We start from the raw sequence: 26,740 nt of genomic DNA, 5'->3' as shown, positions 1-26,740 counted from the left end.
GACTAGCCGACCTATGGGGGCGGTGTGAGGGACCGGCGCCGGGCCTCAGCCGCCCCCATACCGTCTGTCTTAGTATGGCTTTACTATGTTCATAGCTCATGCTCTAGAACCTTTAATTTATTATTTACTTTTTTTTTCTACTTTATCTTATTACAAATAGATTAACGTCAAAATGTGTAATTGTGTATAAGAATTTTAGTTGTTTTTTTCTATTATTATCTCATTACTTTATTAGTAAACATTTAACTTAATTAAGAATTTTCACTTTATATAATTTCTTTACAAAAATATATAAGTACATGAGATTTTTTTTAGGAACAAAGAGATGTATTTATAAAGGATAATCAATCGGCTAAAAAGAAAAACTCAAATCAAGTGAAATTCATCTCATATCTCCATCTAGCAAATATAGGTCTTATATGTGACCCTTCAGTTCAAGATTTATGATTTAATCACTGACCTCAATGAATTCATAAACCGATCCTTTAAAACAAATCAAAAATGGATATGGAAAAGAAGAAAAGGAGAAGCGTTCCCGAACACCCTCAATATACATTATCTTTGTTTGTTACGTTGTTAGCGTAAGCCATCCGTTACCGTCCAACAGACGGGTATTAAACTAGTTAGTATGGATGAGTCCATTTGAGCCGCTTGGACCGATTGAACCAAACTAATGGTTGAACCAGATTTCAATCTTTTCTGATCGATTCATATAGTAAATGAGACCCATATTTTTTGCTTATCTCATTCAGGCTTTATAATTTTGTTTAGTTGTAAATTTGTACAAAAAAATGGCTCCATATATACTGGTTTATAAAGATTCTGTATATTTAAAAAAAATTACAACATCACCCGGTTTAAACCAGTTCAACCATTGCCTGGTAAGGTCGGTCGTTCAATAATTAAGCGCTTTGTACACACTCCTCTTACGAAATTATCTATATCTATATATTAAAAATAGAAGTTAATGAATAGTAATTTTAATATTATATTATCTATAGTTTTTTTATATTTTTATTATTATAATGTTATAACAATAATAATTTGCTTTTTATGTTTAATAGATATTTATATTTTTTCTTAACTTAAATGATTTCTTTTTAGCATTACGAGCTGGGATAGGCTTAGTTTTAACAGGTATTAAATCGGTACTGGTTAAATTGAATACATTTTCATATTTTTCTTAACTTTAATGATTTTTCTTATCACGGGTTGGGATAAGTTTGGTGTCAACCAGTATCGAACCGGTATTGGTACCGAAAATACCCATACGATCATGTTCGATATCGGTAGATGCAGGGGCGGATCTACGGCTATCGAACGGGTTCCCGGGAACCCCTCGGTTTGTAATTTATAGTGTTAAGCGATATAGAAAATACATAAGGAACCCTTTAATATTTTTTAAAGGGAACCTATAACCAAATGTGTTTAGTGATTTGTTGGTAGCGCATGTGTTTTTGAAGATTGAAGTCTCGAGTTCAATTCCTGTTCCAACGGGTTTATTTTGTTTTTTATTTGCTTTTTTCCCTTCCACCGTCCTCCTGTCCCGAGTCCTCCAGTCACCGCAGCTTGCCACTTTCCACCATAGCCCCAACCTGCTTCCCCAAATCTATCACTGAACTCTCACTACAAACACCCTGTCATCCGCCACCGCAAATTCAGTTGAATTAATAAAAGACACGTTGCGCCTCATAAGGGTAGACATCAAGTACCGAAGCTCAAGAATGTAATACAACTAGTTCTTACAACAAGTTTCAATCGAAAATGTAATGCAACGTTTTCAATAATTGTTATTTATATTACGTATTTTTAAATTTATTATGACGATATTTTTTTATTATTGTTTCGTATTTTTATTATGTGATGAATCTTATCCGACCCGAATTTTTATGGTCGAACATATAGTGGCGAAGCTTGAGATTTCCGACCGGGGGGTCGAAAACATATATACCCAAAATTTTCTATAAAACGGGGGGTCGAAAACGTATATACCCAAAAATTTCTATACGAAAACTACATACTCTACACTACTGAGCGAAAAGTTCGGGGGGTCGGCCGCCCCCTCCCGCCCCCACTATCCTTCGCCCATGGACATATGAAGTTGGAGCATTTAAAAAAGTGAATCTGTTGGACAAAAATTCTGGATCCGCCACTGGGTAGATGAAGGTAAAAACCAGCACCAGCCTGGTACAAAAAACGCCAAAAGTCGGAACCGAATTAACATTGAAAATCTTTTAGTTCGAGAAATATATGTTAATATGAGAATGGAATGAACAGTAGAAGGTAGGTGATTCACCTACCTGCCTTACTGCTTCAACCTCTTGGTTTCCTTATGTCTGCCACGTTGTAAAAGGGTTTCACACTTGTTCATCATCTCATCCCTTTGTTTATTTGTGAGTTTAGAATTTTGAACTTTAAACACACTGCATCTGGTGGGTTTCTCTTTTTTTTTTAAAGGAAAACTTTATTAAACACGACACGCCCGCACCCGAAAACCGGGCTAGGGAACCAACCAACATCAAACCCTTACATAATTACAAATTTACACCAATCAACCCACGCTATCAAACTACACTTGGATCTATTTTTATACCAAAGGAAGGCCAAGGATCTGACCTCACTAAAAATACTATCCACCTTGACGTCTACACCTGAAAACAGCGCCTTGTTCCGAGCCAACCATAAACACCAGCAAGCCGTGATCATAATTCCGTGCAGCGCAACCCCTTCTCCAGATTTAAGACCTCCCGAGCTATGGATCATTAACAAGTCTTTTACCGAAAATGCAAAAATGGGAGGTAACCTGCACCATCGAGAAATTTTCTGCCAAAGAATGGTAGCCATCAAGCACGAAGTTAACAAATGATCAGCTAAGTCGTCCTCGGTTCTGCACAGCGGGCACAGCCCATCACCTGCGTAAATACCTCTCTTTCTTAAAGCGTCCGAAGTCGGAATACGCCCCATTGTCGTTCTCCAGACAAAAACGTTGCACTTGATAGGAACCCATTTGCACCACTCAAGTAAGAAGCCACTGACATTAGTAAAATCACCCTCCAACACTTTCTTTACAGAGGCAACCGAAAAAACTCTGAAACTATCGCCCTTCCACACCCACTTGTCGCTACTGTTGTTCAAGGAAACTGAATTAACAGCCCTCAATAACTCAGCCATTTCTGTCAGCTCATCCTCAAGTGACGGGTCATGCCTCCAAAGCCAATTACCTGAGAGCCGCTCCTGAAACCGACAAGACTTTACCACTTCAAGAGAGAACAACCGAGGGAATAATTCTTTGAAAGGAATATCCGTCACCCAACTGTTAAGCCAAAAATAAAGATGATCACCCCGACCAACAACTCCTTTGAAAAAATTACGAAGCATCGAGCCCCCCGGAACCTGCTTGTTGAACACAGCTACAATGTTATGCCAAACCCCACTGACTGATTTTTTGTCTGGAAGAAACGACCAGCCCGACCCGCTAGCGTATAACGAGTCAATCACCTTAACCCAAAGGTTATCAAACTCGCATTTATACCTCCATCCCCATTTGCTAAGAAGAGCGATATTGATATTATGAAGTTTACTAAGCCCCAACCCACCATACTTTACAGGCGTAGCCACAACATTCCAAGAAACCCAATGAGTTTTTTACCTTCGTTAGACCCTCCCCATAAAAATTTCCTAATTTTGCCTTCCAAATCTTTAACGACTTTAACCGGAGCTCTATACAACGAGAAATAATAACCCGGAAGACTTTGAAGAAAGGAGCATATAAACCTAATCCTCACGCCAATAGACAAAAACGCTGATTTCCATAAGGCTAATCTGGATTCCACAATATCGTACACAGGCTTCCAATTATTAACTTTATTCATATTCGCCCCAACCTTCAAACCAAGGTATTTAAAGGGGAGACAATCTTGATTACACCCCACCACTCTAGCCAAATCCACCACCTCCGCACTATCTGCCCCTATAGCTAATATATTAGACTTGCTCAGATTGACCCTAAGCCCTGAGCACGCGTGAAAGCACCGTAAGATCCTTACCACGTTCAAGGCATTCATCTCACCCCATCCCCAATAATCAGAGCGTCGTCCGCAAAGAACAAATGCGACAACGACGGACCATCATTCGGAAGATCAATCTCTGAGAAAACACCCGCCTCCACAGCTTTATCGAAAATACACGAGAGAGCTTCCATCACTACCACAAACAGGAACGGGGAGATCGGATCGCCTTGCCTCATCCCTTTACCGCAACTAAACTCGAAAGTCGGAGAGCCGTTAACAAGGACAGAAGCCCTAGCAAAGAAAGAATGCCCCAAATCCAACTACACCACTTTGCACCAAAACCCATTTGAGTAAAGACATCCACTACGAAACCCCAATTAATATTATCATAGGCTTTTTCGAAGTCAATTTTAAAAAGGAACGCCTTATTTTTAGTCCTCTTAAGCCAAGAGATGACCTCGTTGATTATGAGGGGACCGTCTAAGATAAACCTGCCACCTAAGAAAGCAGACTGAGAGACTGAGATAACCGAGCCAAGTACCTTCTTCAATCTGTTAGCGAGTATTTTAGACACAACCTTGTTAACAACCCCGACAAGACTAATCGGGCGGTAATCTCCAAGACCAACATGGTCTCTCTTTTTCGGAATAAGAGCGATGAACGACGAGCCGCAACCTGGATTAATTGTACCCGAATTGAAAAAGCCCGACATAAGGTCGAAAAAATCTGCCTCGAAGAGACTCCAAAAGAGCTTAAAGAATCGAAAATTAAAACCATCCGAACAGGAGCCCGGTCATCCCCACATTCGAACACTGCAGATTTAATTTCTTCCACACTAAACCGAGATTCAACCCAAGCAGCATCGAGACTAGAAATCTTCTTAAGATTAGGGCATATCAGCTTCGGCCGGTTAACACAATCCTCCTGAAACTTAGACTTGAAAAACTGGAACACCTCCTTTTTAACAAGAGTCGGTTTAGAGACCCACTCATCCCCAATAAACAACCCATGAATAACGTTAGAAGCCTTCCTACAATTGATCATTGTATGGAAAAACTTAGAATTCTTATCCCCTTCTTTGGCCCATCTAACACGAGACCTCTGTTTGAGATCCATCACTTTAGCTAACTCCGCCTCGGCAATAATTTTTTTGTTTTCAGCTAGAGCCCAATCCTCATCTTCCGATAAATCCCTAGTCTCTAGGAGAACTTCCAACTCCTCCACTTCCTGTTCAGCTTGCAGGATCAACTCTTTATCCTTGATTAACATCGAGTCTCTCCATTCCTTTATCCTACTACGAACAAGCGCCAATTTTTTAACCAACCTGACATCTGGGTTGCATTCTGGAACCGAGAAGCTATTACAAGCCTCCACTACCACTTCTTTAAATCTCTCCTTCCCCAACCAAGAGTTGAAAATTCTAAAGGGACGAGCACCGAAATTGACGGATTTGGTAGACAGGATGATAGGACAGTGATCAGACCATAAATTAGGTAAAACCTGAACGTGAGCTTCCGGCCATTTATTGAAGAAGACGGAGTTGACAAGAAACCTATCAAGTTTGCTCATCTTCTGTCTATTCTCGGAGTGCCAGGTGAACCGTCTCCCTCTCATTTCAAATTCAACCAACCCGGCCTCGAAGATAAACGCGTTAAAGTTACTAGCGCAAGACGGCTTGAAGGAACAATTTCTCTTTTCCTCACGAAACCGGACAGCATTGAAATCACCTCCGATGACCCAAAAACCATCGTAGCTATCAATTAAAACACCCAACAAGTCCCAAACCTCTTTTTTTGCCGGAATCCCTTGGGGAGCATAAACATTCAAAAAATTAACAACCGAGTTACAACCAGAAATTTTACCCCTGATATGCAAAAAATTTTTATTTTTATTCGACCCTTCCAAAGAAAATAAACTGTCGTCCCAAACACATACTAAACCACCCGAAAGACCCGAAGCACAAACAGATTCGAAACCAAAATTCCCACTGCCCCAAAATTTCAACAAATCAGCGCGAGAGACATTGCTTCGTTTGGACTCCTGGATAGCCAAAAAGTTGACCCCAAACTCCTTCCTAATATTCTTAATCCAGCCAGCCTTATGATCCCCCCCCCCCCCCCCCCCCCCCCCGCAATTCCTCTCAAATTAATAGACATAAAATTCATAAGGAAACTCCATTAATACCTGCAGAAGAGATAACCTGTCTACTTGCTTCATTCTCCTGCAAGTTTGAGTTAATACTCAAAAATATTATGAACTTGATTCTAATCTTTTAGTACGTTATCATACATGAAATTCCTAGTTTTTATAATAGGAAACAAAACCAAACGAGTAATTATTTTACATATTTGTTTCACAATTAAATGTAAGCTTCTTAGGTTAGAATATATTTTCCATATTCTTTTTACAAGTAACTTATTACTTATATTTGCAGTACTTGAATAATTAGAAATGACGTTGAAGGACTTTTGGATGATAGTAGTTGAAGTTAGAGAAAAAACCCAACAAGAAACATTGAATTCCAACAATATTTGAATTTAAGCAAAGCTGTCAACAGTCATTTTTATTATTATTATATTTATTTATTTCGTTTTCACGTTATTTTCAACATGTTTATTATAAAAAAAATCCTAATAATTTATTCAATAAAATTTGACAAAAGGACCTTTTCTCACATACATTACAGGATCATATGGTTACACAACAGGACAACATAAGACATACAAAGTGACTCATATATAAGTAAAAACAAAAAACATAGTACCATTTTACATTGTAGCGTACGTTGTTTAACAACTCAGCTTGTAAATATATTGTTCTTGCACCACGGTGAACCACCATACAACCGCCATGCGTCGCGTAACCATGATTTATCAACTTCTCGTAATCCACCTTGCGTTTACAACGGTCGTTAAGTCATCAACAACGATACAAGAATTCTACCATGAGGAACGGGATGCACTGATCCCGTTTCGTGACTCTATGAATTCAAGTTACAATCTACATGGGAACTGGACCGGCCCGCCATGTCTAAACAACATGAGCCGGTGGACCGGAATCACTTGTTCCAATTCCCACATCACCCAACTAACTCTAGAATCCATAAACCTGACCGGGACACTCCCGGTCAGGTTCCTACAAAACATCAGTTTCTTATCGAAACTTAGTTTTCGCAACAATGCGATTAATGGAGACCTCCCCACACTCACCGACCTCGCGGAGCTGGAAACCGTAATCCTTTCTGGTAACCGGTTCTCGGGTTCTATCCCATCGGATTATATTAACCTACACAACCTCACAACACTTGAACTTCAGGAAAATGAGATAACGGGATCAATACCGCGGTTTGATCAGGAAACATTGACTGCTTTAAACTTGTCGTATAACTGGTTGTCTGGGCCGATCCCAGAGTCGAAAATTATGGAGAGGTTTAACCGTAGTTCGTTTGATCATAACGCGGGGCTGTGTGGACGGCCTCTGGAGATACCGTGTGATGTTTCTCCTGCCCCGTCTCCTTCGGAGGAGGACGGGAAGAAGCGTCTTCAAGTGTGGAGTGTTGTGATGATTGTTGCCGCGATTGTGATCGTCCCGTTGTTGGTGGTTTTGTGTTTGTTGTGCTGTTATAGGATGAGAGTTCAAGGAAAACAAGTTAAGAAAGAGGCAACTGGTATGTTTTTGTTGTGTTTTGGTTCAGGCTAGAAACGGTTCCGGTTCTAGCCTGAACCAAAACAAGTTTTAAAACCGGTGTGGAACCATCCTGAACCGACAGGTTGTTATTAGGGGGGGGGGGGGGGGGGCGTAATTCTTGACAGACAAAAAACTCGACCCGAACCCTGACACAAAAAAAGAAAAAACATGTTTGGGTCGACTAACTCGTTAATCCGTTCAAGTATTTAGAAAAAAAATTAACTTTTATTTTTGTCTTTTTCGTTTTCGATTGTTAGTTATAGTAAGTTAGTTTGACACACCGTATCATTTACTAGTCACGCTCTTACTCACCATTAATCACTTTATCGATAACCCGCCTACAGCCCAACAACCCGCTTATAACTCATCAACATGTAAGACTCATTTAAAAAAAATGGGTTAAACGGGTCGTGTTCGGGTTGACCCAAATTTATGTGTGTGGGAGTTAGGGTTGAAAGCTTTGACACTAATAATAATATGGGTCGAGCTCAGGTTGCACAATTCAACCCACCAACCCGTCAGACCGACACGATTGACACCCTAGTTGTAATCAGCTTGTAAGCCTATACTTTAAAACCGGTCAAACCCGAAATAAACCAATCATTTCCATCTCAAAAACTGGTTTCAATCCGAACCAGTTTGAACAAAAACCGGTTTTGACCATCTTTGACCCGAACTCTGAAGAGGATATGAAAAACCGATCATTTATTTTAGAGTTAATTAATGTTTTCGTCCCTGTGGTTTGTCAAAAATCACTATTTCAGTCCATTAGTTTAAAATTTGCGATTTCAGTCAATGTGGTTTCACTTTCGTAACCATTTCAGTCCCTATGGTCACTTTCGTAACCATTTTAATCCATTATTCTGTTAAGAACAGGGATTGAAATGGTTACAAGGTGGACTGAAATGGTTACGAAAGTGAAACCACAGGGACTAAAATTACAATTTTTAAACTAATGGACTGAAATAGTGATTTTTGACAAACCACAGGGACGAAAACAGTAATTAACTCTTTTAGAGTTAATTAATAATTAACTCTTTATTTTATGTTTTTTGTATGTACAGGAAAGCATCAGGATTTTAAAGAAGGTGTTGGGAAGAAATCTCAATGGTCTGCAAGTACAGATGATCCCGAAAAAACAGTTGACTTGGAATTTTTCGACAAACACAAGCCGATATTCGATTTAGATGAGTTACTGAGGGCGTCGGCTGAAGTTCTTGGGAAAGGATGCCTAGGGACGACGTACAAGGCGACACTGGAAACGGGTCGGGTTGTTGCTGTGAAAAGGGTAAAAGAAATTAATCATTTGACGAAAAAAGAATTCGAGCACCAAATGCAGTTGCTCGGGAAGTTGAGGCATGAAAACCTTGTGGAAATCGTTTCGTTTTATTACTCGAAAGAGGAGATGTTGATCATTCATGAATTTATACAACATGGAAGCTTGTTTGAGTTATTGCATGGTTAGTGTTTGATATATTCTTTATGTTCATGTAGACAACAAGCCGAGCCAGGTTGGGCTCAGGCTCGGCTTGTTTATCTTAACGAGCTGAAATGTTGAGCTCGAGTTCGGCTCGTAAAAAGCTTGAGCCGGCTCATGGCTAACTAATCCAGTTAGCTCTATTTTTTTTTATAAAAATTATATATATAGTACACATATCCATACATATAAAAACAAAAAAAAAATATATGTTTAGCATACAAGTAATGCAGAATTTATAATCTATATATTATATATATTAAAAACTGGGTAGGGGAGTTCAACGAACCGAATAACAAATTTTCGAACTAATTGAATCAAGTTTTTTCGAATTTTCAATTTTTGTACCTGAATTCGTATGCGATTCGAATTCCATTAAGAATTGATTCATTCGATTTGAATTCGTATTCAAATTTTATGCCTAACTCGAAATTCGATTCGTATTGGACACTCGAATTCGAACAAATTCATTTAATTCAAATTCACCCTAAATAATAAATCATTTTACTTTTATTTTTATAACTACTACAAACTAACTTATTGTAAGGGATTTCAAAGTTTGGCCCAAATTTAGAAGGTTTTTTCCATGTGTGTGTATATATATATATAATTATATAGACAAGGGAAGGATGTATAGAAAACTCACTTTAATTTAGAAAACCCGGGAAACTCAAAGCTCCCGATGTTTTTTTTTTTTCTTGAAAAAAATTTACACATGTTTTTAAGGGTTTTGGGCAAAAAAAAAATCAAAAAGCGCTGAGTAGATATTTAAAAAATAAATAAACAAGTTTTGGTGTAACACATGTTACATTCATCTGACATATTTGTAACATGTGTTACACCAAAACTTGTTTATTTTTTTTAAAATATCTACTAGGCGTTTTTTTTTTTATTTTTTTTGCCCAAAACCCTTAAAAACATGTATATAACATGTGTAAATTTTTTCAAGAAAAAAAACATCGGGAGCTTTGAGTTTCCCGGGTTTTCTAAATTAAAGTGGGTTTTCTATAGATACTTACATTATATATAGACATATTCATGTATACATAAATATAAATATGAAAAAATATATATAACCAGGGCCGGCCCAAGGGTAAGCCAAATAAGGCTTGGGCCTTAGGCCACATAAACTATAGGCCACCATTTAATGGTTGAGCCGGCCATGTATATAACTGTATAATGTGAATTCGAATTTCGAATCGAATTGAAAATCATAAATAAGTATTCGATTCTTCTAAGATTACTTGATACGAATTGGAATCGAACTCCAATATTTGAAAACCTAATTCGAATCTAGTCGAATTTCAATTTTTTCGAATCGGAACAGAATACTAAACCCCTACTTTTGGGTTACAATTTATATATATGAAAACTCAGGCTTTAATTTAAACGAGATAACGAGCCGGGGTTACCTTGGCCCGGGCTTGACTCGTTTACAAGCCAAGCCAGCTCGGCTCTACTCATTTACAAACGAGCTTTTTTCAAGGGAGCCACAAGCAGTGAGCTTTTCGAAGACACTAGAAACCAATTAGTATGTAAAATGTATTCATGTTGTTTTTAAAATGTGCAGAAAGTAGAGGAATTGGAAGCATACCACTCAACTGGACAACAAGATTACAAATCATGAAAGATGTAGCAAAGGGTCTAACATTCCTACACCAATCATTATCATCTCAAAAAGCGCCACACGGAAACCTCAAATCATCAAACATTCTCATCGACTTCACCAACGAAACCATCCACGCCAAACTAACAGATTTCGGCTACCCGCCACTTTTACCATCACATAACTCAAAACTAGCAATCGAGAAATGCCCCGAGTACAAAGATGGGAAAAAACTAACACACAAATCAGATGTTTATTGTTTAGGAGTTGTGCTACTAGAAGTGATTACCGGAAAACCGCCTGGAGATAATAACAATAATGAAGATGTTTCGGATTGGGTTAGAAGTGTTGTGAATAGCGATTGGTCAACGGATATATTTGACTTGGAAATAGTTGTAGAGAAAGATGGGCATGAAGATATGTTGAAGATTGCTCAACTGGCACTTGAGTGTACTGATGTGTTGCCTGAAAGAAGACCTGAGTTGACTCAGATTTTGACCAGATTAGAAGAAGTGCAGCATCCTCAACTGAACATAGAGGTTAACTAATAGTAACTAATATTCTTCGATATGTTATTTGTTTGATTCGTTCGATTTAATGAAATCACACGTTTTAACTTGCGCTAGTGTGATACAAAGCATGTGATTACTCTTGTCTATCCTTAAAATCTTGACAGATAAATATTGATTTAGAATAAATATAAACTACTTATAGTAACGGGTCAAAACAGGTTTGATCTAACACGTCGTTTTTATATTGGATGAGCAGGGTCAATCAATCGAGTTGACCCATAAACGTTTTTTTGTCCATTTCTATAAAAAAATGTGTTAACAATGACGATGTAAGTAATATAATCGTATTAATGATCTAAATCTTTAAATAAATACGGTTAAGAAGGTTGTATGCATTAGACTTTGGATAACTTTCAACTCGTTTGGCCTCTTTTGATTCACTCGGCATGTTCTCCTTTTAACTAAGAAGTTATACTTTCGTCGCACGCGACCAATCCACCAAAAGTGTGTTGGCGGTTTTGAAGGCACACATTTCCTACAAGCCCAACATAACTCATGTCCACTACGAGATTTGTTTAGGTTGCATGTTACAAACATCCATATGAATTCATCATTCTCTTTGAGGTTTGCGCCTTGCGCTGCCGTCTCTATCAAGGTTATGAGACTCAATGTCCACGATGACACACGTCACACAATCTTTCAAAAACAATAGAGTGGCTTTGATACTATATATAATATCCGACTTATCATACAAACTAAAGTTGTTCACCAATATGCCCAAAACATGTTAGTGACGTTTGATAGGGGATAATTGCACATTTAAACATGGTGGCATCATGTGAAAATATCCACAACCCACATACGCAAACAAAAACAAGTCCGTATACTCCTTGTAAATAAACTGAATATAAGAGAAATCTAATATTACAATAGCATAATTACATTACATTTAAAAAAATAAAATAAAATAAAATAAAATAAAACCATAACAACAATAAATCTAATATATTTACCTAATAGATAGATTAAAATATTACCTACCTAATAGATAGACTAAAATATTACCTAAACATAAAATAAGACTCTGGAACATTATTAATCCAACCATTAAAAGCTTAGTCTAATTGTGGTCTACTGGTAGGAGGTTTGGGTTTTTTAATTGAGATCTAAGTTTGATCCTCACTTGTGTTATTTTTGGCGGATTAAGGCAATGAAGGATTTGAGCTAGACCTTGTACAAGGTTGCCAGTTCGAATCCCGAGCCCACTCGGGTTTTCGTCACACCGTGTATTACACCAGAGAGTTCTGCTCTTGTGGTGACACAACGACTGTCAAGTGGCAACCGGTGATATGGTTACTTAGGGGAACGCCCAAGCGAAACTCTGAAACCAGCATGGACCCGATTAAGACAATATAGTCTGGGTGAAATAGATCAACGGGGCTCTTCAATTTGAGAAATGTTGTAACCTTGGTCTAAACTAATAAAGAAACCTTTGAATTAAATACAGAATATAATATAACTTATAATAAAAGACTCCAAATAATGTCACATGGCATTCTCTTCTTCAAACTTATAAATTTGATTTATATTTGTTTAATAAATTTTTTTAATATTAATATTAATTAATAACCAATATATAAATAGAGTAAACTTCCGTTTTGCTCCCCGTGGTTTGGTCACTTTAACGATTTTGCCCCAAACCTTTAAAAATAGCTATTTTACTCCCTGATGTTTTGGTTTTGTTGCCAGTTTGCTCCAAGCGGGGAGCAAAATGGAAACACAAACAATTTGGATGGAGTTAGAGGCGGGGAGCAAACTGGCAAAAAAACCGAAACATCAGGGAGCAAAATGGCTATTTTTAAAGGTTTGGAGCAAAACCGTTAAAGTGAACAAACCATAGGGAGCAAAACGGAAGTTTACTCATATAAATATCACTTATTTTTATTCTTATTTTTATCTAAAATTAATAAATAACTTTAATTTTGTAATTTAGACCCTTTGTTTTTTTACTTTTAATTCAAAGTTTTTCATCTTTTACAATTTAATCCCAACTTTTTTTATTTTCAATTTTGATCCACCATACTTTTCATCTTTCCCAAGTTTTTTGTTTCGTTCTAAATTTTGTGAGTTAACGCTCCGCAACGTGCGTGTGGGGTTCAACATTTTTTCGTATATTTTTTTCCCGTCTGACTGGCCCGTCGCGTCACATCTATTTTTCTGCGTTTGACAAGTTCGTCCAACACGCGGGTCCTGGATGGACTTAGTTATTTTTTTTCTATGCTTTACGTTTCGGTTTAATTTCTCAGCAACGAGCGTGCGTGATTCAAAGATTTTACGTCTACTTTTCGCTCGGCGTTATTTTTTTCCCGTTTTTATTTATTTTGTTCTTACGAGCTTTTCTGGTCTTGGTGGTCGCTGACAATGGTATAGTATTGCTACTACTTAACACAGTTTTATGACAACCGCTACAACGCATGAGCTTGTAGTAATAATAATTAAAGTGGGGACCAAAGAAAGAGAGAAAGAAGGAGGACAGGTGTGTTGATCGAGCGGTCGCTAATTCGTCTTTAAAAACAGGATGGTGGTGGTCACTATCCGTTTGATTCCCACACGCGTCGCCACAACCGGATTCCAAACCCATATTCCATTCTGATTTCCTACAAAACATTTCGATTCCGTCCAATAATACTCCTCTTCCTTTCTTTGCTACTCTCACTCTTTATCCACACCCAATTCGCTCACTGTACCCATGAATCAGGTCAGCTTTTCTCTTGTTTTACTAGCATTTTCAGATTATTTCTTCTGTGGGTGTTTTTTAAAGTTTGAATTTTGGTGTTTTTAATGGATGATTTTGTTGCCTTAATGCACAATTTGATGTTCAATTGTGAATCTTGAAGTCTTTTGACGCTTTGATTATACAATTTTATCAATTTATGTTGGGAATTATGATATCATGCGACTCTTGGAATGGGATCTTTGTGTTGTCTTTAGGATTAATGTGATTTAGTTCAAGGGGTTTGTTTGATGATTTTACAATTTAATGTTGAATTTTAGTGGGAATTATGATATCATGTGAGATTCTTGGAATCTTTGTGTTGTCTTTCGGATTAGACCATGTGTAGTGGTTAAACAATATAATGCCCCCATCATGGGGCGTTTTGCGCCATGTGGCAGCCCAGTCAGCAAGGGGCATTATTGGGCGTTTATACAAAATGGGTGTAGTGGGGATGTGGGGTATTATGTTAAATGAGATGTAAAATAATTAAATAAAAAAAAACCTCAAAAAATTCTTATTGGATAACATATAAATGAGATGGAAGATGATTGGAGAAGAGGATTGGGGCAAGGCGTTTTAAACATAACGCTTAATCAAATTTTTTTCAAAAAAAAACGCTCTAAAACGCCCCATGTAATGGGTTCCGGGCGTTTTGGGGCGTTATTTTGCAATTTTTTTTAAAAATCACGCCCCACTACGGGTGGTCTTAATGTGATTTAGTTTGAGGGGTTTGATGATTTAGACACTTTGATTTTACAATTTTGTGTTGAATTTTAGTGGGAATTATGATATCATGTGAGATTCTTGGAATCTTTGTGTTGTCTTTAGGATTAATGTGATTTAGTTCGAGGGTCTTGATGATTTCACCACTTTAAATCTTTAATGCACTTTTTTTTGAACGGCAAATTTGGATCACTGACGGGCCTGGAGTATTATCGTGCCACCAGCGGAACCACCCGATCATATCCATCTCCACTAGGCAATAATGCCTATACACCAATTCAGGAGGAAACCCAATAAATCTGGGAAAAACCCCCTTTGTTGGAATCGAACCCAGGACCTAAAGGTCACTAAGCCTTATCCCACCCCCAAGATGCCACTAGGCTATAAAGCCATGGACTAATATCGACTATCATGCGATTCTTGAAATCTATGTTCCGTTACTAATATGATCTAGTTCAAGGAATTTGATGATTTTGTCACTTCAATGCACAATTTTATGTCGAAAATTTGTGGGAAATTTAATATCATGCGATTCTTGAAATCGTCGAGTTGTGTCTAGTACTCGTTAGTGTTTTCTAGCGGGAATTATTGGGGCATTTTTATATTGTGTTAAATTTTTTTATAGGCTGAAGAAGAATCTTTATATCATTCTTTAGAGGAAGAAGCAATCGACGTTGACTGCCTACTTGTAGAACCACGGTCTGACCAAGTTTCCGTAAGTGGTGTATGGTGTTATGAAGAAGATAACCTCGGAAAATGCAACAAAACCGAAAACGATTCCTTTAATTTAGGTACATTTGTGTGATTCTAGTTATGTTGGAATAAACAAGAAAATAATTAGTGTTTGTGTTTCACTTATTTGCAGGTAAATTATGTTTGTTAACAGAATTAACTTCCTTAGTCCTATGAAATTGCAACAAATTCAACCGTTTCCGTTATTAGTTATGGCATCAATTGAGTATTAGCAAAGTGAAGCTAAATTTACCTTGTTATCTATTGTTATCAGTATTTTGGTGCACAAGGTTAGGGATGTTTACGGTCCGGTTTGGCTCATTTTGACTAAAATTTTGGGCCGAATCGCTAACTACGGTTTTGGAAAAAGACAAAACGAACTGGCCGGTTTTGGCGGTTTGATTCTTTTTAGATGAGGTTTTTTTTTTTTTTTTTTCAAACGAATAATTTGGTACTAAATTTTAAAAAGGAGTAAGTTACGTTTTTGGCCCTTGTGGTTATATCACTTTTACTATATTAGCCCAAAATAAGAATTTTTAACATATCTGCCCCCATGGTCTCTATAACTAACCATTTTGGCCCCTAAGCCTAACCATTTTATCCCCCATGGTCTCCATAACTAACCACTTTGGCCCCCATGATCTCTAGAATTAGGGGTCAAAATGGTTAGTTATAGAAACCATGGGGGCAGATATGTTAAAAATTCTTATTTTGGGCTAATATAGTAAAAGTGATATAACCACAGGGGCCAAAAACGAAATTTACTCTTTTAAAAAGTGATTGGGATTGTTTATGAATATAATATACACACATTACTTTCGATTCCTAAAATGAAAAAATGAAAGTAGTAGTAAATGTTGAGGGCGGGTTCGAAGTTCCTAACCGTAAATCGTCACCCCGTTAAAAACCGGACTGTATATATTCCAAACAAGTCACATTCTTGGTTTGGATGGTTCGGTCAGTTTCGGTCTATGCAGTTAATATCGGTGATATATCGGTTATATCGGTCATATCGGTCCCTAAGTAAAATATCGGTGTCAAATATCGGTCAAAACATCGGTACCGATATTATCGGCGATATTGACCGATATTTAACCGATATATCACTGAATTATTGGTGTTAAATTGCTATATATATAAATTCTGCATTATATTAAAATTAACCGATATCCCACCGATATCTCACCGAGATAACCTATATTTCAAATATCGGTCCTTTACCGATATCCGATATTTTACCGCATTAACTGCATAGGTTTCAGTGGTATAAAATTATGCATTATATTAGTACTATGTATGTTTAATTGCAACTTATACTGAAAGTTAGTTTTTACCTCTTATAAAGGTGGCCGAGCTTCGAATATAAACATGGAAGGTGTAGATACGACAAATCTAAATGTACGTCTTCTTATCCATCTAAAGTCACTATTAATATTCTTCTTTTTGGGCTAATCATGAGAACCCGTTAGGGAAAACTCACGGAGCTCCACCAATAACCAGTGGAAGCTGGATTCGAACTTGAGACCTCTTAATTCTTGTTTCGTTATTTAACAGGACTTGGTATTTATATTTATAAAATAACATATTTATAGGCACTTGACGTTTTGCCACATGAAGTTGGCGTCGGAAATTTTCTAACAACAAGCAACGTCTCGCCCTGTGATGATTATCTTTTAGGTGCTTCTCGAAAACCGTTAGCTATTTCCTCGTTATATTCACAATAATCACATTGTACTTATATATTTACGACCATTTTTTTTTTATTTTTTTTATTTACTACAGATTTTGGATTTGATCATGGTGCTTGTATAGGCTATGCTTCCAATGAGAGGTTACATGTCGGAAATTCTCAGTTTCCGATAAAGGGTAGTTTCGAGATAAAGAATTCATTGAGCGAAAACATTTCGGGAACCGAATGCCAGAATTACTTCCTTAGCAACTGCATTTCCGGAACATCAACTAACTCATCCGAGCCGAAAAGTTTAGATAGATTCGACGATTTTTCAAAATCTTTCATAAACCAAGATATGTTACCGCCTCATTTTTCACATAACGGGTTGGATATAGCCCCGTTTTGTAAAGACGGGCCCACAAGCACGGGCTCTGCTCAAGATCATGGTGAAGTTGGTGCAGTCGCACACAAAAGATCACGTAAGCCTACACAACGATACATTGATGAGTCATCGATTCTCAGTATGATAAACTCTAAGAAAAGAAGAGAAGCTTCTTCCGGGTGCAAAGGCAAACCGCCAGGTGTTCGACGTGTCAGAAGTAAAAATGAGGTCAAAGTCAAACCCAAAAATAAAATGGCGTCTTCGGATGTCTCTTTTGATAAAGCTATTCAAGTACCGTTTATTTCTCAAGCACCAACCGAATGCCGGAAAAGTGTTCCACCGGCTAAAGTAAGCAAATCTGCAATTTATTAAAAAGTTTTGATTTTTATTAATATGGTATTGTTTTGCTATTAACATGTAATACAAATGCTGTAGGCGTGTTTCTTTTCGACTTGAAATTCATCTTATACTTCCATTTTTATAGATGGTTACCAAATGTCGTTTTTCTGAAATTACAAAAATCGTCCTTTGTGTATGTCACTTATTGCAAACTGTGTCCTTTGTCTTCAATAATTACAGAAAACGTACTCGATGTTTGCAAACCCTTGCAAGTTATGTCCTTTAGCCCTAACTCAGTTAATTTTTGTGGTTAAATTTGACCAAATGGACCCCACATGAGGGTATTTTTGTGGTTAAATCTGACAAAATGGACCCCACATGAGAGTAAAATGACCAGAATACCCTCACGTGGGGTCCATTTGGTTAGATTTAACCACAAAAAATTAACTGAGTTAGGGCTAAAGAACATAACTTGCAAGCGTTTGCAAACATCGAGTACGTTTTCTGTAACTATTAAAGACAAAGGACACAGTTTGCAATAAGTGACATATATAAAGGACGATTTTTGTAATTTACTCATATTTTTTTAATTATTTTCTCCTTTGCGTGCAAATCTTTTCAGTATAAATCGCAACACTTCCTTTTGAGGATGTCCCATGAAATAAGTAACATTTTATTCTTTTCAATAAATTAATTACTGAGTAACTATTGAGGATGTCCCTGTGGTTTTTCAAAATTTTGGATTTGGTCCCTAGCTTTCCAAAAGTACACGGATGGTCCTCGTGGTTTGCACTTTGTAACGCATTTAGTCCCCAACGTTTGTCAAAAGTACATGGATGGTCCCTGTGGTTTGCACTTTGTAACGCATTTAGTCCATACCTTTGACCTCTTGAAACCTTAAGATTTCTTTGCTGGGGACTCAATGCGTTACAAAGTGCAAACCACAGGGACCATCCATGTACTTTTGGAAAGCTAGGGACCAAATCCAAAATTTTGAAAAACCACAGGAACTATCCGAATACTTTACTCTTAATTATTATAGAGGGTGTTTTGATCATTGACAAATGGTCAACCAACCTTCTTGAAGTCAAAAGTTACATTTTTTATGATCTAGTAATAAAAGAGTTAATTGCCCGGATGGTCCCTGTGGTTTCACGTTTTTTCATGTTTAGTCCCCACCTTTTGAAAATAGCATGTATGCTCCCTGTGGTTTGTCATTTTGTTACTCGGATAGTCCCCCAACATTTACTCTGGGGACTATCCGAGTAACAAAATGACAAACCATAGGGAGCATACATGCAATTTCCAAACTAACTGACATCTACTCGGGGACTATCCGAGTAACAAAATGACAAACTATAGGGAGCATACATGCTATTTTCAAAAGGTGGGGACTAAACGTGAAAAAACGTGAAACCACAGGGACCATCCGGGCAATTAACTCTTTTCTTTATGAAGATAATTTTCCGCATACTTGAAGTGCTATAGTAATTCGAGTAGCTAAGTTTTTAAAACATACGCGCTCTCAACTTTTAAGCAAGGATATAAAGTTTGAAATTTTAATTTCTTTTTTCACAGATTGAAAGCCGCATTGAGATATATTCGAGCGGATCTGAAGACGATTCTGAGGAGATAATGAGAAATATGACAAGTGGCAGTCAGAGGAAGCTTCATAGACTTTGGACCGTTTCAGAAGTAAAGAAGTTGATTGACGGTGTTGCTCATTTCGGGGTCGGGAAATGGACTCATATTAAGAAACTACTCTTTTCATCATCCATTCATCGAACGCCTGTAGATTTGAAGGTACTTTCATCTTTTCATCATGGACTTGTATCAACGAGTGGCTTTTTATGTAATTATAATTTAGTTTTTTTTTTCCTGCCAAAAGCATGTTTTCTATTCGTGTTTTTGTGACGTATTTTTTTCAGGACAAATGGCGAAATCTTTTGAAAGCAAGCCGTGCACTAAAGGGGAGTAGGATAGAGGTTAGTTATCCTTAGGGGTGTAAACAAGCCTAGAGGCTCGAGAGCTACTCGTGATCGGCTCGGTTAAAAGCTCGAACGAGTCGAGCCTTAACGAGCCCGAGCTCGAGCCTGAAATAGAGCTCGTTTAGTTATCGAGCCCGAGCTCGAGCCTGAAATACAAAGCTCGTTTAGGCTCGCGAGCCCAAACGAGCCTAAACAAAATTTTAGTTTTTTTTTATATATATAATATAATAATGATGATAACATTGGAGAGCCGAGCTCGAGCCGAGCTTTGGCTCACTTAATCGCTGTTGAAACGAGCTCGAGCCGAGCATTTAGCTCATTTAAGGCTGTTCTCAAAATAGCTCGAGTCGAGCCGAGCTCGAGCTTTAGGTTTTACTCGCGAGCCGAGCCCGAGCTCAGAGAAGTAGGCTCGAACCGAGCCGAGCTCGAGCTCGAGCTTCATAAAAACATAACGAGCCGAGCTCGAGCCTAGTCGGGCTCGGCTCGTTTAAAGAATTGAATGAGAAAACACAGAGAAGGAATTGATCAACCGAATCGTAACTGTTATTAGTTGATTAACTACCTTTATACAGCTCAACAACCGACCTAACAACTATCTTACAACCAACTACCCTCACTTTCTCTAATTGACCCACAAGTCCCTGTCATTAACAACTATAGCACAATTACAATTCAGCCCCTCAACATATCATTTAGCCGGCTTAAGATCCAAACGGTTTGGTTTTGGCTGTTTGGTTTGGAACTTGGTTGTGTAAATTGAACCATACGTGTAACTTTTATTATATACATATTTTTTGAAATTTAGAATTTGTAGTCATGTAATGTATTATACTCGAGAAATATCTAATCATTTTTAATTATAATTAGGGTAAATTGCATTTTACGCCCTTTAACCTTCAACGAAATTTCAGGCGTTGTCCTTTAACTAATGAAATTACATCGGATGTCCTTAATGTTCTAATTGTTTTACAGGCGATGTCCTTTCTCCCTAAAAAGATTACAAAAATAAAGGGCATCCGGTGTAAAGAAATTAAAACATAAAGGACACCGCCTGTAAAGAAAGAACAAAAAGGGCATCCACTGTAATTTCGTTAGTTAAAGGACAACACCTGAAATTTTGCTAAAACTTAAAGGACGTAAAATGCAATTTACCTTTATAATGATAATACAAATTAATGATTTTGAAATTAAATAAAAAATGTGGGTTCAAACCGATAAAATGTCTAACCCACCTAACCTAAGCCGGTTTGGTTTGTCAAGCCCGTAATTTTTTTGTAAAAACCTGTCGAAGTGGTTGTGAACACCCCTCTAACCCATTTTTCCTGTTTACTTGATAACTATTTTATGAAAAAGTTTTGACTTGTTATCCAAATGCAACTTGAATCGATATGTTTTTTTAACTGAGATCTATTACTGCAGGAGGATCACAAAAGAAGCCAGCCATGGCGACCTTTACCAAAGTCGATCTTGTGTCGAGTGAGAGAATTGGCGTCCGTTTATCCATATCCGCGTGAGAACAACAACTCAAAGATTTCCAAATCGAAAGTTGCGCTTGCACATCATGTTTCATCTCCTGCGAGGATCAAAAGTAATAAGGTTCCTGTTTCTTAATAAATAAAGTTTGTGTATATAAAACATATCCCATTGGAGGTGACCTTTATTTGAACATCTTGCTGAAGAAGTTCTAACTGAATGAAAATATATGATGCATACAAATAACTGTTTTCATTAGGGGTGAGCAAAAGGAAAAACCCGACCCGAGAACCGATCAAATATAAAATAGAGAACCGATTCACTACCCTAAATATAGGGTCGTTCCGGTCCATAGGTCCAAGTCGGGTTTCACCATGAAAAGAACCGAGAATCGACCCGACCCTATTTTATGTGAAAAATTGGAACCGATCTAAATACCTAGGTACTTGGGTTCGGGTCGGGTTGGGTATATTTTCGGTTCTCGGTTATTTTCGGTCCGGACCTAAACTTACTCACCCATAGTTTTCATTCTAAAGTGCACATGAAATAAATTTGCGATACGTGAGCATGTTTCTGAAACCGATAACGTAGGACTGTGTTTTGCATTGCGTTTTAAAAGTGATTATAAGCTATTTTAGTAACCGAAATATTATGTCCGGTTAAAGTAACTGTTAACCAATGGTTGCTTACGTGGCATCACTTTTTTCCCCTTAAAGCCCCTATAAAGGCCTCACATAACATGATCTGATATCATTTGTAACATTCGATCGCTCGTAATAAGTCGTATGACCGAAGTAATATTATAGCAATCAAAATAAGGAGGCGATTAAGTTATAGCAATTAAAGGAGTAAAGTGTAATTTTGGTCCCGTGGTTTATACCAAATTGTAGTATTTTACAAATTTAGAAAGTATTGTAAAAAATACCATTCAGGTTTATATTCGTTGCGATTTTAGTCCACTACACTAATGGTCATCCAAATCTCTGTTAAATGCTGGTTATATGCAAAACATGTGATGGGTAAAATGGTAATTTTAATCTTCAATACATCATCATCATCATACTCAGTAAATCTCACCAATAGCAAAGCTAATGTAGGGTCTGAGGAGAGTAAGATGTAGACAGAGTATGGCATGGGTTACTTCAGCGCCGTAGCGTCTGGTACTCGAACATTGGCTCGAGGCATTTTCTCTACCCCTTCTTACCCTGAAAAAGCAAGGTCACCTTACGTCCTTGAACCGATAACCATCTTTCAGCTAATAACCTAGCCTCCTCCGTCCCTCGGGACCAACAAGGGGTAGTACAGGAATATTCACCTGTTGTCCATCGACTACGCCTTTCTGCCTGATCTTAGGCCCTGACTCACCCTCCGTGGACGAAGAACAAGTCATTGCTGAGATTCGCGCAAGAACATCCACTTTGAATTTGAAAGAGAAGGTTGGAAAACATATTTATTCCGACTCAGATGGGTTCGGGAGTTCCTCTATGCAATCCTTTTCTTTCTTCTTGTTGCTGCATATCTCGTTTGTACACATCTTCTCTTTGTTTTCGGGTCCTTAAAGGAAGGGCCAAAAAAGGGGGGCAACGGGTAGGAGAAATGGAGGATTGGGCTTTAGAAGGGTTTGGCGTTGCTTCGCCTGGACCAATAGGGAAATCCCAATTCATTGGGCCTTACCTCTACCCCGTAGGAATAGAGAGGCTGCTTCCAGTTCCTCCTCTTTTAATATTATTTTTACGAAATTAGTAAAATAACGTTAAAATCTTTTCACACAAATTCTTCATAATTTATTTTTATTGTTAGCAATCACATTTGCACGGATCACATATCTTGTTCTCAACCAACTATCACACGCTTCAAAGAGAACCATTGAACGGATATCTATAGGAACGGATATTTGTAGGAGATGGGTAACAAAGGTTGACCATAAGTTGTTTAATCATTTAAAAGAGAAAGAAAATAAAGATTAAATTGGTATAAACGAAAAAAGTCACCTTTGTAGTCGACGAAGTGGTGATGGCTTTTGCTTTGAAGAAGTATTAATAGGGGAACATATTATTGATTAAATATAATTTGAAGTTTAAATATTTTGAATATTTTATTTAATCTTCACAATCCAGTAATCGATTATTGATATTGTTTTTTCACTTTGCAAATTGTCGATTTCTAATAAATTAAATAAATTAGGAAGAATTTGTGTGATAAGGATTCTAAGGTTGTGTACTGGAGTTAGAATTACCCTTTTTACCCATCACATCTCTTGTACGTGACTAACATTTAACAAAGATATGGATAGACATTAATGAAGTGGACTAAAATCGCAACAAATATAAATATGTGTGGTGTTTTTTACAATACTTTTCAAATTTGTAAAATACTACAATTTGGTATAAAACCATAGGGACCAAAATTGCAGTTTACTCCAATTAAAGTAGACGTGTATGCATGGTAGACGTGGCACATACCTAAACCGTTGATTAGTCAAGGGGCGTAGCTTAGTGTGAAGTAGGGGGTGCAACCCCCCCCCCCCCCCCCCCTTCTCCCACGATGTTTCGGTTAGAAATGTAAATTTTTCTATTTTTCATCCGAAAATTTAAAATTATATAGGATTGTCCCCCCAATTATTTCGCCTAAATATTTATACAATATATAAATTGGGTCATATAACTTTTCGCTCTTTTGGTCAAGCTCCGTCAGTGATTAGTCAAATCAAGAGGAAGTGAAAAATCAAAAATGATTTCCATTTGGAGCAACCACCGTAGTAGCATGGGGTCGTCTGCAGCAGAACGGGGCATGGCGAGAATTAAAAGTCATAGAAGATTTTTAATTTCTAGATCCATCACCTGACAGCTAATCATAAATGTCTCAAATAAATTATTGTCATCCGTTGTTTTTTTCTATATTTATTTTCACAAGTAACACTCTTAATTGGTGTAGGTTTTAGTATCGTGGTAAACACTGCCATAAAATTTACGATCTTATGGTTGGAATTTTGTTTGTGACTAAATGTCATCTACGAGCCAACAGGTCAAGTTACCAACGTTGTTGTTTGCAATCACAGGCATGGACAGGGGTGGACCTATGTTACGAGGAACGGGGTTTCCGGACCCCAATCTTTTTTTAAAAAGTAGTAGAAACGGTATATAAAATTGTCTATGGACCTCATAAAATAATTTAGTTGGACCCTAAAACAATGAAAATGAGCCTAGTGCAGTGGTAAAACCCCTTGTTTACACACAGAAGGTACCTGTATCTTCGTTTTTTTGTGTTTTTTTTTTTTTGGACCCCATTGTCCAAAAATCCTGGGTCCGCCACTGGGCATGGGTGGCCTTTCGCCAATAGGTGTACCAGGTGGCCAGACTTTGTTGGATGTAGGGTTGTTTACGAACCAAGCAGAAACCAAGCGGATCTTTGCTCATGTTTGGCTCGTTTACAAATCGAACCGAGCGGAGCAGCTCATTTAAAACCGAGTCTCAAATCAAACGAGCATTTTCCGAGCAGTGAATATTCCAAGCGAGCACCGAGCGATTTTGACAACTGCGTCGAGCGATTTAAATTTGCGGAGAGAGATAGTGACAATGTTGAGTCTCAAGTTTTTATGTCTTTAAAACATGCACATTTAATGACATAATATTTTTCTTATAAAGACAATGTTGTGGCCGATGAGTCGATGTTCATATTACACGAACAACGACGTTGAGAGCAGGAGACGGTCGATTTAGGGTAACAACATGAGACATTGAGGGGATGAGCAGACTGACGTGCTTAGCGGTTTAGAGTTTAACTTTTAGAATTGGTGTTAAGTTTTTTATTGGTGTGATTAGGCTAGTACGTACGTATAGATATAGTTGTAAAATTTGTATATCGTGGACCAAAATCTAAGAGAGTGGTATATATAAAACTATAGATTTAATTTATATTTATGTATATATGTATGTGTGTATGCGTATATATGCGTATATACGTGTTTATATGTGTATGACACAGTATGTGTATATGTATATGTATACTAACAAAAATAATAATTCGAGCCGAATCGATTCGAGCAGACCTTTGCTCATTCTTGGCTTGTTTACAAACCGAACCGAGCAGAGCGGCGAGCGGTTTGAACGGTCCTAGTTGGATGTTCAAAAAAATATATAGTAGATGTGTGAGTTTGCCGTTTCAAAAATATATAATCAAATATTTACTAAAATAGTATATTTTAACAGTTTTAATCATTTTAATATGCATTTGCTATCGTTATATAAAAAATAAGAAAAAAAATAAGTAAATCTAGTGTCATGTGGCATGATTTTCTAACACCCAAACTAGTTTTTTCCTGCTTTTTTTCATTGGCCTACTTGATTACAACCTGCGGTCTGTTTCTTTTGAAATTTCCCAATCATTTTCTTATTTTTCTCAGCAATCAAATCACTGTTTCTTTATTTTCCTCTGCAATTAAATCACTGTTTCTTTATTTTCCTCTGCAATCAAATCACTGTTTCTTTATTTTCCTCTGCAATCAAATCACCGAAGAATCGTTAATATTTATTTAATATTATACAGGTTTCTAACCTAGTGATATTAAGTATTCTAAATGTTTTCAACATTAAGTATATTTTTTCTCATATTAGTATGCAAGAAATTGAAGATGTAGTTTGATCAAATTTGATAGAGAGATTGTAATACCTTAATTAAATTCTATAGGAGGGACAAGAGTACCAACCTCAAATGCCACCAATATGTTTGAAGTACATTAGCTATGGTTGAGCTGAAAACTTCATAATTGAGTGTAGGGGCGTAAACGTCCCAACATAGTTTAAGTTCGTCTAAGTTTGACCTCGGATTATTTAGAGCACTATTTCTAAAGCTTGAGCTTGGCTTGACTTGTTTATTAATTAATTATTTATTATGTTTATGTAAATTTTTTAAATATTATTATTTGTTACTATAAATTTTATATATAACATAATATATAATATTAAAATATTTTTATCATAATTTTGTATATAATAATGAGTAGCATGTTATAAGTGAAATAAAAGTTATACAAAAACAAAGTCGTTTAGTTTCACGGGCCTGATCAAACTCATACCGAGAAGCTCAGGCTCGAGCTTGTTTATTAAATAACCACAATGTAAAGTCAAGCTCGTTAAAACTCGAATCAACTCAGGCTTTTAACGAACTGATAATAAACGTCGTTGACTCGTTTACACCTCGCTTAGCTAAGTAAGGTTGGGTGGGAGGAGTCCTTGTCACACCTCAAGTAAATAAAAACACATATTCCTTTATAGGTAAAACACACAATATTAGTTGAGATAATGGTGTAATAGTAATAACAAAGAGTCAAATAGTGAAAGCATGTTACTTTTTTCTTTTTTTGT

At 37.1% G+C, this 26,740-nt stretch overlaps 3 protein-coding genes across 3 annotated transcripts; 2 read left to right on the top strand and 1 right to left on the bottom strand.

Moving 5' to 3' along the window:
- Window positions 1-1,559: 1,559 nt before the first annotated feature.
- On the bottom strand, window positions 1,560-6,227 carry LOC110888901. The gene is made up of 7 exons (XM_035980190.1): window positions 6,195-6,227; window positions 4,814-6,050; window positions 4,552-4,685; window positions 4,070-4,330; window positions 3,607-3,884; window positions 2,617-3,547; window positions 1,560-1,637 (listed from the first exon to the last, which is right to left on the bottom strand). Exons 1-7 carry the CDS (start codon window positions 6,225-6,227, stop codon window positions 1,560-1,562), a joined length of 2,952 nt encoding a protein of 983 aa, XP_035836083.1.
- Window positions 6,228-6,760: 533 nt separating this feature from the next.
- On the top strand, window positions 6,761-11,472 carry LOC110888900 (probable leucine-rich repeat receptor-like protein kinase At1g68400). The gene is made up of 3 exons (XM_035980331.1): window positions 6,761-7,677; window positions 8,762-9,157; window positions 10,745-11,472. The coding sequence occupies exons 1-3, from the start codon at window positions 6,861-6,863 to the stop codon at window positions 11,326-11,328; spliced, it is 1,797 nt and encodes a 598-aa protein (XP_035836224.1). The 5' UTR covers window positions 6,761-6,860; the 3' UTR covers window positions 11,329-11,472.
- Window positions 11,473-13,904: 2,432 nt separating this feature from the next.
- Window positions 13,905-21,632, top strand: LOC110891273. Its single transcript, XM_022138969.2, has 8 exons — window positions 13,905-14,050; window positions 15,417-15,582; window positions 16,869-16,921; window positions 17,116-17,200; window positions 17,306-17,925; window positions 19,495-19,719; window positions 19,845-19,901; window positions 21,324-21,632. Exons 1-8 carry the CDS (start codon window positions 14,042-14,044, stop codon window positions 21,513-21,515), a joined length of 1,407 nt encoding a protein of 468 aa, XP_021994661.1. The 5' UTR covers window positions 13,905-14,041; the 3' UTR covers window positions 21,516-21,632.
- The last annotated feature ends 5,108 nt before the right edge of the window (window positions 21,633-26,740 follow it).

Source organism: Helianthus annuus, chromosome 11, assembly GCF_002127325.2.
Source record: "Helianthus annuus cultivar XRQ/B chromosome 11, HanXRQr2.0-SUNRISE, whole genome shotgun sequence".
In the NCBI taxonomy this organism is placed as follows: Eukaryota; Viridiplantae; Streptophyta; class Magnoliopsida; order Asterales; family Asteraceae; genus Helianthus; species Helianthus annuus.
This window is presented reverse-complemented; position numbering and strand designations above follow the sequence as displayed.

Bases quoted from the DNA above. Each gene is read 5' to 3' on its own strand.
- LOC110888901 (XM_035980190.1), bottom strand. From the start codon at position 6,227: ATGAAGCAAGTAGACAGGTTATCTCTTCTGCAG. The intron at 4,686-4,813 runs GTGGGGATGACC...CAATTAATCCAG, and splicing joins TAAATCTGCAGTGTTCGAAT to GTTGCGGCTCGTCGTTCATC. The intron at 3,885-4,069 runs GTGAGATGAATG...CTTGGTTTGAAG, and splicing joins CTCTGATTATTGGGGATGGG to GTTGGGGCGAATATGAATAA.
- LOC110888900 (XM_035980331.1), top strand. From the start codon at position 6,861: ATGCGTCGCGTAACCATGATTTATCAACTTCTCGTAATCCACCTTGCG. The intron at 7,678-8,761 runs GTATGTTTTTGT...TTGTATGTACAG, and splicing joins AGTTAAGAAAGAGGCAACTG to GAAAGCATCAGGATTTTAAA. The intron at 9,158-10,744 runs GTTAGTGTTTGA...TAAAATGTGCAG, and splicing joins CTTGTTTGAGTTATTGCATG to AAAGTAGAGGAATTGGAAGC.
- LOC110891273 (XM_022138969.2), top strand. The intron at 15,583-16,868 runs GTACATTTGTGT...CCTCTTATAAAG, and splicing joins AAACGATTCCTTTAATTTAG to GTGGCCGAGCTTCGAATATA. The intron at 17,926-19,494 runs GTAAGCAAATCT...CTTTTTTCACAG, and splicing joins AAAGTGTTCCACCGGCTAAA to ATTGAAAGCCGCATTGAGAT.